Raw genomic sequence first — 13,436 nt, 5'->3', positions numbered from 1 at the left:
TCAGGTACAGATGAGATGGTTCGGACATATGAAGAGGAGGGATGCAGAGAGACTACCAGTAAGAGCTTACAATGCACAAGGAGTGGGAATAAGGCCAAGGGGGAGACCAAGACATCTGTGGAAAGAGAAAATAGTGGAGAGTGTTAGGATAAGAGGACAAGATTGAAACTGGAAAGAGAGGATAGATGGAAGACTAGGAAAAAATGGAGAGGCTTGACTTCTATGCCGACCCAGCCAGAGGCAGGAAACTGCAAAGGATGATGATGATTGAATTAAAAGTTTTGAGTACGTCGGCAGTTTAGGCCATTTTACACCCTTCAATGTATGCGGGGAAATATCCCCTTATCTAAAATTCTTAGTGAAAATGTTAAAACAAGGGGTGTAAATAGATCCTTGGGAAAATCTAAAAGTGCAAGGTTGTAAAGGGACCTGCACAAGACAAACTCAACACATTAAAAAGTAAGAATTTTCTAAAAACTCTCGCAGGCAGTGGAAGAGAGTAACTCTTGTCAAAAAGCTAAAAAAAACATTTGAGAAAACACCTTGCCATCTCCCACAGGGATGACAAACAGTTTGGAAGATTAAAAGTCTGCCTGAGGAAAGCAAAATCGGCACAATCAACAATAATTTTGCAGAATACTTAAAACGACATCTTGCTAATGAAAAATCTGCTACATTTTGCTCAATGCATAAATTCCATCTCTCTCAATTTAATTTATACATGCGAGTCCATCTAGAATATTATATTAGATTCTATGCTTGTTAAAATATGAGTCCTGCAGTACTTTTTTATGTAGCGTACAATACAGTAATATTTTCTCTTGTATTTTTTATTACAGGTTATAATTCGTGGTAATGGTTCCCGCATTTTGGCTAACCTCACAGTGAATGCAACAACACAGTCTCTTTTGCTCAGTAATTTAACTTCAGGACAAACATACACAATCCAAGCAGCTGCATTTACAAGAGTGGGGTTTGGTCCAGCAACACCAGCTGCTTCTTTCCACATGGACCCTTCTCGCCTCCATGACCAGCGCATCCAATCAGGGGTTACCATTGACCCAGACATTGGAGATTTTGTTACAGAAACTTGGTTCATAGCCCTGATAGGCAGCATGGTATTTGTCATGTTACTGTTGTTTGTGTCCATGTTGTACGTTCGTCGACACCAGCTGAAGAAGAAGAATATAACAACCTTACAAGGTAAGTGTTATTGTGGCATAGCATTTTTATTTTAGAATGCACGCCTTAAGTATGACATTTTTTTTTTAGTTTCCAGGAAAGCAGTTAAAGAAATTCATTCTGAAAGATTTGTGTATGGTAGCCAGTGGCGAAGCATCCTATGAGGCCAGGAGGCTGGGCCTACCCACGCCATTACTCTTTTAAAGGTGTATTTACTTATTTCGTCAAAACACATGTAATGCAATGGAAAATTTTGGAATTTTCATTTATGATAATTACAAAAAAATTCTAACCCTGTCCAGTATACGAACTTTCCACGGAGTGAGGCACATTTGCTGGGGCCTCTTCTCTTTACATTCCATCGTACGGTCGTATATGCGGGAAGCCTAATCTTACGAGTACTGTACGTATGCTTATAACGTGCTCCTGAGGCCGGTCTCGCGGTGTTACACATTAGGACGAACAGAATATCAGCAACACTGCATTTCCGCCAGGGTTGGAAATTTGTGGTGTACCGGCATTTTTTGTAAACATTAGCTTGTGTTCGTGCAGAGATATTTCTATTTCATTGTACATTCTCCATATTTTGTACGAAACTTTGGTTTTCCTTCCTTTCATCGACAAGTGTAAGTGAAATTGAAAATTACGGAGTACTGTAGCTTGACTTCGTTTTCTGGTCAGAGTGCTGATGGTCTTGTCGATTCACCCAACACCGTAGCGTAAACAGAAAGTCTAAAGAACTTATATGTGTAAAGTAAGTCTTCTTACCAAATTATGTAAATTAAAATGCTAGCTACACCTTATATTTACAAAGTAGTTTTACTTTCACTGGAAATAGAATAATTTATTTTTATCGTGAATGGGGATTCCCTCGCTCCTGAGCATGATGCTGCAAGGGAGCTTGGCTCGGAGCGCGAGGTTCGTGGCGGTAGAGCTTTGTTTGTGATTCGTGTCTTGTGCAGCGATCAGATTTATGCAAGAAGTGCCTGGCTGAAATGCAAGAACAATCGAGTTCTTTATTGAGTGAAGATGTAATCATCGGTAAGGTAGGACCCACTTTTGGTCTTTCATGTTTCCTTCTTATAACAATCATTTCTAAAATGTTTTCAACTATATTTTCCTTTGGCAGCAGTGGCAAGTGACAGCAAAATATATAAAAAAAAATATTAAAAGTTGTTGAAACGTTATTTAATGCATTAACACTGTCGTCGGATAGATATTACAAGCAGACATTTTTTATGCAGCCGACACAAGCGAAGAGGTAGGCAGTTTCGTTTACCCTGAAGGGATAACAAGAGAAGAAGGTGGTCAATGAGAGTACAATGCAAGGGAAGACTTTTTTTGGGTTTAGGACAAAGAGTGTTGTGTTATGGGGTTATTGCGCGGGCCATGTCTGTTTCAGGTCTGGCGGAACAGGCCAGTGTTGTCACATTGGATTGGCAGAAAAGAGCTGAATTGCGCCTAAAAATTGGAATTCTATTCTCTCAAGCAACTACATTTATTATAACCTGTTTATATGTTACATAGTAACCTGTCGTGTTGCCAGGTCCCAAACAAGGATCCTATGTTCTATTATCACGTAAAGGTGTCTACTAACACAAGGGGTAGAACCATATGGTAGAACAAACTAGGATGCGAAGTATACACACTGAATGAGAGAGGACACCTTTACTTATGTTTTTTCTTGAAAGCCCCGTGGTGGTCATCCTAACACGTTATGAAGCCAGGTGACATAATTGTGGTCATGTCAATGTTTCCTGATCATCTTTAATTCATTCTCATCTACACGATTAGCATAGATCAGAACAAATGAGACGAAAATATTCAAAATTTAAATTATGTTTACTTGCACATACAGGTGTCAGAAATTCATTTATCTAGAAAGCCAAAACTGGAATTAACTACAACCATTCCTTTAGTTAGACAACAGATAACAATGGTGTTTTCCTCGGTGCGAGGAAGTCTTGCTAAAAAAAACTAAGTTGGCAGCAGTAGAACGTACCAAACTGACAGTTGCTTAAAGTGCGGAATTCTGTCGTCTGCTCACGGCACAAACGTCAGACTGACCCGAAAATTATGGGGAGGGGGGTTCTGCCCTTTTCACCTCAATTGCAAAATAAATTTAGAAAAAAAGTAATGAAGAATTGACAACAGGGCTCGAGCACTATTCGTTGGATTTTCGTGATGTCTCATGATTGGTAGTTCTTTCTGGAGGTGTGTGTATAAATCAGGGGTTGAAAAAATACTAACAAATAAAAAAAAATGGAATGAACAAAATCTAGATCGATGACATCTGGTGGGCGGGAGGAGAACGTCTAAGACATAATTATCGTACTGATGGCCGGTAACAACACTTTTGAAAACTTCACGCCACTGGCAAGTAAAGAAGCGGCATTGAACCACTCTCCATGACATAGCCCCCCTCCCTTTCTTTTTACATATTTAAGCAACTAATGGAAATTATTGCACTTTTGTGCCTACCCTGCTAGGAAATCTACGCTTCGCTACTGATGGTAGCTAATCCAATATAAATTATTTTAGTGATTTCATCACACTTAAAAGTATTCACTAAATTTTTGACCAAAATGGCATTGTAAATACTATTCTAAATGATCTTCATGATTTCAAAGTTTAATATCTCACGTTTATTTAGTCACAATGACATGCAAATTATTTTAAATGAAAGAAACACTCAAAGTGTTTTTTACATACATACGTGTTATGTTCCATGTCAAAGGTGCTCAATATGAGTGCCTTTTGTAATTCGGCACACATCAAGCCGATAGTCAAATTCTTGCCACACTCTTCCCAACATCTCAGAGTCAATGGACGCAACTGCTTCTTGGATGCGTACTCGAAGTTCAGGTAAGTTGTTAGGTAGGGGAGGCTCATACACTTGGTTTTTAACATAACCCCACAAAAAAGTCACACGGGGTGATATCTGGCGAACGGGGGGGGGGGGGGGGCAGGGAGCAGAACCTGATACTCACGACTAGCTCTTACTATCTATTGATTTTGTTACCTTCTGTTGAGTTCCCTCCTGACATCCCGGTGCCAATGTGGGGACAATGTTAATTCTCTGCTTGCACGAACCGTTGATTTTTGGGACTTCTGACGAAAGTCGCATGCACCCGATCAACTGTTTCATCACTAACTCCTGGCCGGCCTGTTGATTTCCTCTTGCAGATACACCCACTTTCTTTAAATTGTCTATACCACTTCCGACTTGAGTGATCGCTTGGTGGATCTAACCAAACTTCGTCCTAAAACTTCGTTGGACACAAATAACTGACTGTTGTATATGAAATTCCAGGACACAAAATGATCTCCTGTCTTCGTTTCCAGCCATCTTGATTTACTGTCGCCCTAGCGGCAGAATGCATAACTAAACATCATCTTTGCCAGACACTAAAACTTTTTGAGTTTTTCTTTATTTTCAAATAATTTGCATGTCATTGTGACTAAATAAATGTGAGATATTAAACTTTGAAATCGGGAAGATCATTTAGAATAGCCCTGTATGATTTGAAGAAAGCATTACCCATAATTAAAATGAATTTTGAGTATTTTTTCCTTTATGCATAAGAGAAATCAAATTGCATTTTTAAAAATTTCTTTTATTCTGTATATAATGTTACTGTATAGGCTAGTCCTGTTAAGAAATACAATAATCAATAATAATAATCCTACCATACACTAGAATCATATTGGTGTCGAACACATCCAAACCTTGATGTTGACAACAATTACATATATATATGTGTGTGTGTGTGTATATATATATATATATATATATATATATATATATTAGTGTCTATGTGTATACATATGTATATAGTTTGTGTACCTAGAAAGACACATGTTACTTTGTAGCCATTTGTTTCCATTTGGGTGGCATATTACAATCCTCAAGCAAACATGGACCAAGTTCATATAATTCATTATACATACATTACTATCTCTGTTTGTATGTTGCTAATTACAGATACCCGGTCTCCAGGAGTGACACCACTCAACGTGAAAAATCAAGACTCCCTGTGGATCGAAAGCCGCTGGAGAAATTCTGAGAGTGACAAGGAATCAAATTTGTCAGAAACTAAACTACTCAATTGTGCTCCAAGCAATTCCAGTTGTGGAGGTGGTGCAGATTATGTTGAGGTTGATGGGCACACCCTCACCACATTCCAGAGCCGTAGAGGAGCTGGGTCTGGGGAGGAAGGCTCCGTGGGAGGCGATGAAAGTCCTGCTCCCTATGCCACAACAACATTGGTTAACTCTCTCCAATCAAGAATAAATAATTTAGTAAGTATAATGGAGTTCTCATTTGTTATCGAAAATTGTATTGATACGCTTTTGTTTAGACTAGCATAATTAAGCGGAATCTCATATTTGAGCCTATATTGCATGTATTGGTAGTTGCTTTTAAAGCAATAATTGTCCCACACCTGGCTGTATGGTCTAACGTACCAAGCTTTGGCTATTGGACATGCACCGGTTCGAGTCTCCTGGGAGAAATGGCTGATGGGACGAACACAATGCCTTAACCAGGGTTCAAACGTGGTGGCTTCATAGCATGTTAAGCTGCTCAATCTGTTACACAGGTCGACACATTTTTCAACTGCAACATAGTAAAAGCCCTCTCTTCGAAACAGGAGCAGTGGGAGCTACAAAATATGCACACTCAATCATATTTCAATGTATGTATGTATGTATGTATTACACTTTATCTCTTCATACCTACTATACTGTCAAAAATGTTCAATACCATCTGACTACCCACCCTTTAGACAGGTAAATGGAGTTTTCATCACTGGTAGAAGTGAAGTTATAAATGCACCACTCTTTGCGCACACTGAACTCCTAGGGTTAAATTTTCACAACTAGTGCAAATACGTGAGCTGGAGATTTAATAGTGGCAACACTGCTGTATATAAACCATGAAATGGAACTGGTACTTCTTGCTTACACCACACGTTAGTTTGATACCTAAGCTACCTCCAACACTGAGCGCATGTGCAGTGAGGAGAGGAACAGAATATCGTTGGAGTTGGCGGTCTAAAGTTGTGTAGTTGCAACAATGTTTTCGAGGCAGGGACAGTGGAGTTGGATAAAGATTGAATGTGCTCGCGGCCGTACAGCATGACAGTGCCATCAAGGTCTTCTTGAGGCATGCGGGGAACCTGTGTTGCCTGTGACCTGCATTGCAAAAGAGGTGGCAAAAGTTTCTGCTGAATCCTCCCATCATTTTGTAGGACAAGGCTCGGGTACATATAGTGCAACCTGTGGTTGATTTGTTAGCTCATTGGGGCTGGCAAATGGTCTACCATCCCCCATACTCCTCGGACTTAAGCCCCTGTGACTTTGATTTGATCCCTAAGATGAATGGCATTCGCTTCAGAACTGTTCCAGAGATTCTTCAGGCAATATACCACTCCATTCGAACCATCAACAGAACAGGCGCTGCTACAGGTATACCAAGACTTCCATATCGCTGGCAACAGTTGTACACAATGCTGATGACTACATCGAAGGGCTGTAAAAGTTTTGTATCATTTGTAAATAAATAGTTGACTCTATTAAATCTCTAACCCACGTACAATGTAAGAATATTGCTGTATCGTTATAACCATAGATGGTTTTTCAGCATGGATAGCTTTTTCACATGCAAAAATGATAGTTTTCAGAATGCATGTAAGTTTACATATATACTTATTTTATACGTATATCAGAGGTTTCTTTTGAGTGTCTACTTTCTGGAAATACAGCTGTTTTGAAAGGTATTTGCTTGATAATACCTTGGAGGAGCACTCAGCTATGGTTGCAAACTTTTATAAGCATATTTCAGCATTCACCTTGAGTTGAGTTCTTTCAGGTTATGTTAATATAATCTTTTCAGGGCTCTGTACAAATCTGCCCTCCTGCCTCAAGTGGAGAAACTGCATATCCCTCAGGAACTTCAGGGTTTTTCAGTGGAAATGTTTATTCTGATTCCTATTCATTTGGTGGTAGATTCAGCAATGGCTATCCTCAGCAAATGGGTAAGTATGAAAGATAGTTTCTACACACATATGTATTATTCTGATATAGTAATTTCTATGATATATTTGACAAACTTTGTAAAAAAAAAATGAGAAAATATTTATCTTGTCATGTTAAAGAAATAGATTTGCTGTCATATAAAAGAAAAATTGTACGTATAAGAGAATTAATACCTTTAAGCTGAGTATTGAAAATGAAACTAAAAAAACCTACTAAATACAGTCATTTTTTCAACAGTTTATATATCTGTGAAGAAGAATATCCAACAACCCTAGGAAATAGGTATCATTCATAGAGAAACTGACTTTAATTCTATCAACATTTATATTGAGCATTCATCTATTTAATATCTGCTGATAGTTAGAATTTATTAATTATATCAGTATAGCATAATGCACATAAGTGCTTTTGTTGAGTAATGGTGTATTTATATATTGTAGGTGGAAGTGTAGGGACGCCATCAGTTAATTATATGAGAAGAAGTCCATTACCAAATAACAAACCTACACAAGAACTACACCTAATAACGCCACCTCCACCTTCAAATCCACCACCATCTAGTAAATCATCCTATTCTTCGTGTGCAACACTTAGAAAATCTCCTCGAAATTTGGTGAGTAAAAACATTCTAGTGACAAAAGTGCAAGTGAAGGACTTGATACATATGTTTCAACTGGAATTAATTTTACTTGCACATGTAGAAATTGAAATCTATAAATACAACTTGAAACTTTAACCCTAAACCACCGTGGTGAACATTTTGGGCACTAACACAGTCGTGCGGTCCACAGGACCTCTATGAAAAAAAAGGAATATAAATATATCAAGACATATTTTAAATTATGTGAATTTAATCATGTCTTATGCTTTGTTATTCACTGAACACAATTACGTAGTTTTGAGAGCAAAACATTATTTTTTAACTTCCCTCAAAAAAATATTTTGTTTATATTGTGAGTTTAAGCAAAACAAATACACCAATACAAAATATCTCTTAACTGAGTATTTACACACAGCTGATCAACGACAATTTAGTCCTTAGTTATTGTTTAACATTCATTCTTCAAAACCACGGGTCCCTCTATTCAGTATATGCCACAAATAAAAAATCTCTTGTCTATTGATTGTAATAAATCATCGGTGATTTTAATCCCCAAACACAGTCATGACATCCGCGGGACCGTAGTATATAAATAGAACACCACAGAAGCAGATAATGCAAACTTACCCTTCACGCTTTCACAGCACACTGAAGTTGAGGAAGGTACTGAAAGAGGGTACCCTCAAGGTCAAAACTACTGGTGGGGTAACAAGCAAAAGGAACACTCCGGTCCGTGGGACGTCACAACTGTAGTTGAGGGTTAAGCATATACAAGACTGAAGCTAAGTACTGACAGTGGTTTATAGAATTTACTTGTGGAATTTTGAAACTTCTATAATGTTTAGAGTTTACGTTCATTCTTTTACATAAATGTTCTTCTGAAATTATTATCATCTTAAGTTTCAATTTCCTTTAATTTTATATTATAGATAAACATCAATGGGGTATTGATAAAACTTGGCCAGATAATGTTATGATTGGTTAGATTATTTTATACGATTCAAAATTATGCATATAAATGTCAACAAATTTAACTGTTCATATAAACTACATTATCAAATTGCTGCATCCTCCTCCATGGCCATGCAGTCTAAGCCGCTGTGCTTTGGACTCTGACTGCATGACAGCATGGGTTCGAGTCTGCCTGGGTTCTCGACCAGTGTATAGGACCGGTGGCAACCCACCATCATGAGGAAATTGGGAAGCTACGAGTGAGTGGCGTAACCCAGTCTCGGATATATCCTATAGTGGCTGAGGGGTTGACATGCCGACCTCATGTTACACCATTACCGGTTGAAGATCTTCACATCTTTAGGTAGGATTGTGGGAGGGAGACTGGAAGTCAGGAGATAGGCCAAGGCCCTTCGAGCGAGGGCTGTCGTGCCATGGGTTATTATCAAATTGCTGCATAATTGCCAAAATTGTGGGTTTTGTCCAGGAGAATGCCTATAACATTCACACAGTGTCAATAATGTAATAATTCTCGAAGTTATTTTCTCTCTGTATCATAGGGAAAATCATTTTGAAGATATATTTTCAATGATGTTCTGAGTCCAACACAAAACTGTCTCTACCTACCATGGGCTGTTCATGCAATGTTAATGAATAAAATTATTTATTTATTAATTATTACAAATGTAGTTTAAAAACCGAAAGAAGGTCTTTAGTGTCTGGTGGGAACATATTTAAGGTGTTTGGAAAAAAAGCATTTAAGTAAAAAAATGCAATTTTACAGTAGACAGTTATTTATATTTATTCTTTTAACAGCTATCTTGACAGACAAGATATAAATGTTGAGTCACATCGATTTAGAATCTTTACACATGCCCAATATGAAATTATACTTACATTTTATTTAACTGATTTAGTGTGACTTGAATGAATGCAACAGAAAATCTAATTTGTGACTTATGTGCCTTTTCCTGAACACCCTAGACATGTCATGTCCTTATTATTGTACAAAATCGTGTTTAAATTAACATTCTTTTTATAATTTGTCTTTTCATTGTAGATGCCTAAAACCAATGGACCGTCATCTACTAAAATATCACCAGGTTACAGCCATCCAAGCCTAGAGACAAGTGGGAACAACACAAGGTTCGCCACCAACTCGAACCCACCACCAGACATCACACAGTCGTCTCTTCTCCTAGACTCCAACAGAGTGAAAGGAGGAAGCTATTCGCGATTTGTGTGGAGGAATGGTGAGATAAAAGGAAATCCTGAGTTGGCCCAACAGTGTAGCCTTTCAGAAGACTATGATTCCAAGCCACCTCCCCCTCCCCCACAGCTTGTTAGTGAACTTCCAAATTGTTACAATGCTCATAATCTGTCCAGCTTCGTGCCGTATATCAGGCATTACCATAGTGGCCCATTACGACCTTATCCACCTCCTTATACTAAGAGTGGTTCCAACAGTGACGCTGGACATTATCAACCAATATACTTTGCATCATATGGTAGTCAATCCTGCCGCAGTGAACCTATGGCAAAGGTGACTGATAGAGCAATTCAAATATCTCCTATGAAGGATTTGGAATCTTCCCATAAAAATGAGAGGTCTAAGACAGGTATGTAATTGTTATAGTTTGTTAAAGGTATGTAAATATAATTTGTAATTTCTAGGTTTCTTGATTGTACTTTATGTTCGTTGCTGATTAGCCGATGGACTTCATTAATTACTAGCTTTCTAGAATTACGTATGGAGCATGTGAGGTCGTTTTGTGTAGTGTAATGGTGAATTTTCAAAATTACCATAAATGTGGCCCATGGTGGGCCAGTAGGAGTTTTTATGGTGGGTGGATGAATCACTGCTTACACCTCAAAACCTCCCAAATACCCCTAATCCCTTCAAATTTTTCCCAACACTCTTCTATTTTTTTTCCCAGAAAGGTCAGATTTACAGTGAAAAAAATAGTGAAACAAATACAAATGTATTGACAGTACCAAGTAAAAATAAAATCAAATCTATCACTGTTGTTACTAGGAAAAAATACTGTTATGTCAAAATATCAAACTTGAAACATACATCTCACAAAACATTGTGTGTTTCTGTGCTGTCTGAATTGTACTAGAGTAGTGTGAAGAAGCACCAAAGATTTTTCTTTCATATATATTCTTTGTGTGTATATTTAAAAATATGAAAATATTTGTATAGTTGGCATCTATAGAGTAATACACAATTGTACATGTCCGTAGGTAGTGAACCACATCCTCAAGAATCATTGTGTAATGGTGAGGTTGGGTCTAGAAACTACCCTTCACTAGGCAAGAATGTTAGTCGGCATGGCTCAACAAAAAGTGATGGCTCAGCCAACCAACTAAGGAGAGGAAGCAATGGATCTTCCAGAAGCCAGGTAGGAACTTTGGATGAAAAATTAAAATTTTGTAACCTTACCCTTTTGAAAATTATTAAAAACATATCATCTCTTATATAAGAATTTGCAGACTGAAATATTTCCTTCCAACACACAATTCATATATATGTATTATTTACTATAATTTCTTGTCACTTTTATTTGGTTAATTATGACATGAGGATAATGAAATGCTCACAAAGAATACCCATGCTGGGATTTGAACTCCATAGGTTGAAGTCTAATAACCACTTGGGTGCAGGAGGAAGGAATTGCTGAAAAACTGAGCCAGTGAGCATATAGAGTTATTATTACTCCTACACAGCTACAACTAGCACCATACAGTGATTTATCCCTCCCCCCCAAAAAAAAATCACACAGGTCACTCCGTAAGTGGTTGAATGGCCTCTGGTAGGAGGAGGTCGGTAGTCAGTGGGTAGGTCTTGGCTCTCTCAGGCTGGTTTACCGTGGATTATTATTTTAACAGAGAAAAGATGTGTGGTGATGAAGAATGCAAAGTTTTCTTCATACTTATTCTTCTATTTGAAGCTCAGAATAATTCTGCAATGTCTACTCTACAAAAAGTACACAGGATGCCACATTGCTTACATTGTCTACATAGATGGTATCAGAGGAGTGCAAGTGGGTGCTTGCACATGGTTTTGAACTCCCTCGTACTGCATTTACAATCTTCATCTCAAGTTAAATGAGGGCCTCCCCGATGGCACAGTGGTTTTGTTGTTGCCTTGTAATCAAGGGGTCGTGGGTTCGATACCCAGTGGAGGCACAAGTGGTTCGGATCCCACTTTAAACTGTAGGTCCAGTCCCGATTAGCCTTAGTGTGCATAAAGTGGACTTAAAACAACAAATCAATACAATCAATACAATCAAGTTAAATGGTGGTAATAATAAAGAAAAACAAAAGTAAAGTTACATCACATATTGTAATAAGGTCCTTTTGAGAATGAAGGTACTCACATACTCTAAATAACTTCTTCTTCTTTCTCTGACCCTGTCAGACAAAACACTATCGACTTTGGCCAACGTTTCTGTATTTGTAGTATATGAAAATAAATAACTATTTATAATTTTGATACAAGTTAAAAATTCTATATTATTTATTGATAATTCTTTTTTCTACTTTTCAGGGACAACTGTATCATGAAAACAATGGCTTCAAAGTATCATGAGAAAATTTTCCTTTTCTGTGATAAGTTAACTCTTGTTTTCTATTCCCTGGATTGATAACAATGGTCTCAAAGAAAAAAGTTACCAAAGGATTTTCTCGTAATACATTAAATTTCCTACATTTCAGTGTCAAATTGTTTTCTGAAAAATATTAAAATTTCAATGTTTTCAAATTTACATAATTTTCAACTTAAATATGTTTAATTTTTAAATACCCAGGGATTTTATCCCTGTGAACATGTGTGTTTAATTTCTATGTAGTTTACAACAAATGTACTTACAAGTTCCTTACATATCTGCTCATTGTGCTATTGGTGCTATTATATTATCATTGACATTTATTTCTCTGAATGTATGTTTTGTTGTTTACAAACCAGTATAAGTGTGTGTGATTATGTCTCTTTCTCTTCTTTACATTACAAACCAATTTTTCAAGTATTGTAATAAACTAATTCAAGAAGCTGTTTTGCCATGCATTACACACTGCTGATCAGCTACATAACAGATGGAACAAATCTCACTGCTTTTATTTGCCAAAAGATTGAGATGTATCTTTTTATATTAATGCATTTGAGTACAAGAAAAACATATTTGTTAAAAAGAATAAAAACAAACAGCACAATAAAAAACACTTTAGGAGTTCTTCCAAGCTTTCGATTCCATCTCTGAATCATCATCATCAGCACTTATTGAGAGACGATGGAAGGGATGTGGTTGAGCACCAGCGGAACTTCAACCACTTCTCTTTAGTCGCATCTCGACCAGCCCTGATGATGATTCAGAGATGGAATGGAAAGCTTCGAAGAACTCCTTAAGTGTTTGTTATCATGCTCTATGTGTGTTTTTTATTCTTTTTAACAAATATTTTGCTTGTACGTGACATAAGAAGTTTTCTACTGTCAAAAAATTATTTCTCGCATGTCATCAGTGCTGACTGTTCATTTGTCAAGGTAAAATTATGTCAACACACACGTGAATACCCCACACAACAATGAAGAAAGGTGTCCTACCATGAAGTTGTATCCTTATTTGTCCAACATCTGAACATTGTTTCTGATATCTTCCTTAGA

The 13,436-nt window shown here is 37.3% G+C and overlaps 1 protein-coding gene across 1 annotated transcript in view; it reads left to right on the top strand.

Annotated features, from left to right (window-relative positions):
- Positions 1-13,179, top strand: part of LOC145986632 (protein sax-3-like) — a 440,100-nt gene extending 426,921 nt beyond the window's left edge. The window contains exons 11-17 of the mRNA XM_083120875.1: positions 840-1,203; positions 5,168-5,484; positions 7,079-7,220; positions 7,662-7,834; positions 9,834-10,392; positions 11,021-11,178; positions 12,327-13,179. Coding sequence (XP_082977001.1) covers positions 840-1,203; positions 5,168-5,484; positions 7,079-7,220; positions 7,662-7,834; positions 9,834-10,392; positions 11,021-11,178; positions 12,327-12,368 — 1,755 coding nt within the window. The 3' untranslated portion in view covers positions 12,369-13,179. The remainder of the gene's footprint in view (positions 1-839; positions 1,204-5,167; positions 5,485-7,078; positions 7,221-7,661; positions 7,835-9,833; positions 10,393-11,020; positions 11,179-12,326) is intronic.
- Positions 13,180-13,436: the final 257 nt, after the last annotated feature.

This window comes from Lepisma saccharinum, chromosome 4 (assembly GCF_977018435.1).
Source record: "Lepisma saccharinum chromosome 4, izLepSacc3.1, whole genome shotgun sequence".
NCBI lineage: Eukaryota > Metazoa > Arthropoda > Insecta > Zygentoma > Lepismatidae > Lepisma > Lepisma saccharinum.
This window is presented reverse-complemented; position numbering and strand designations above follow the sequence as displayed.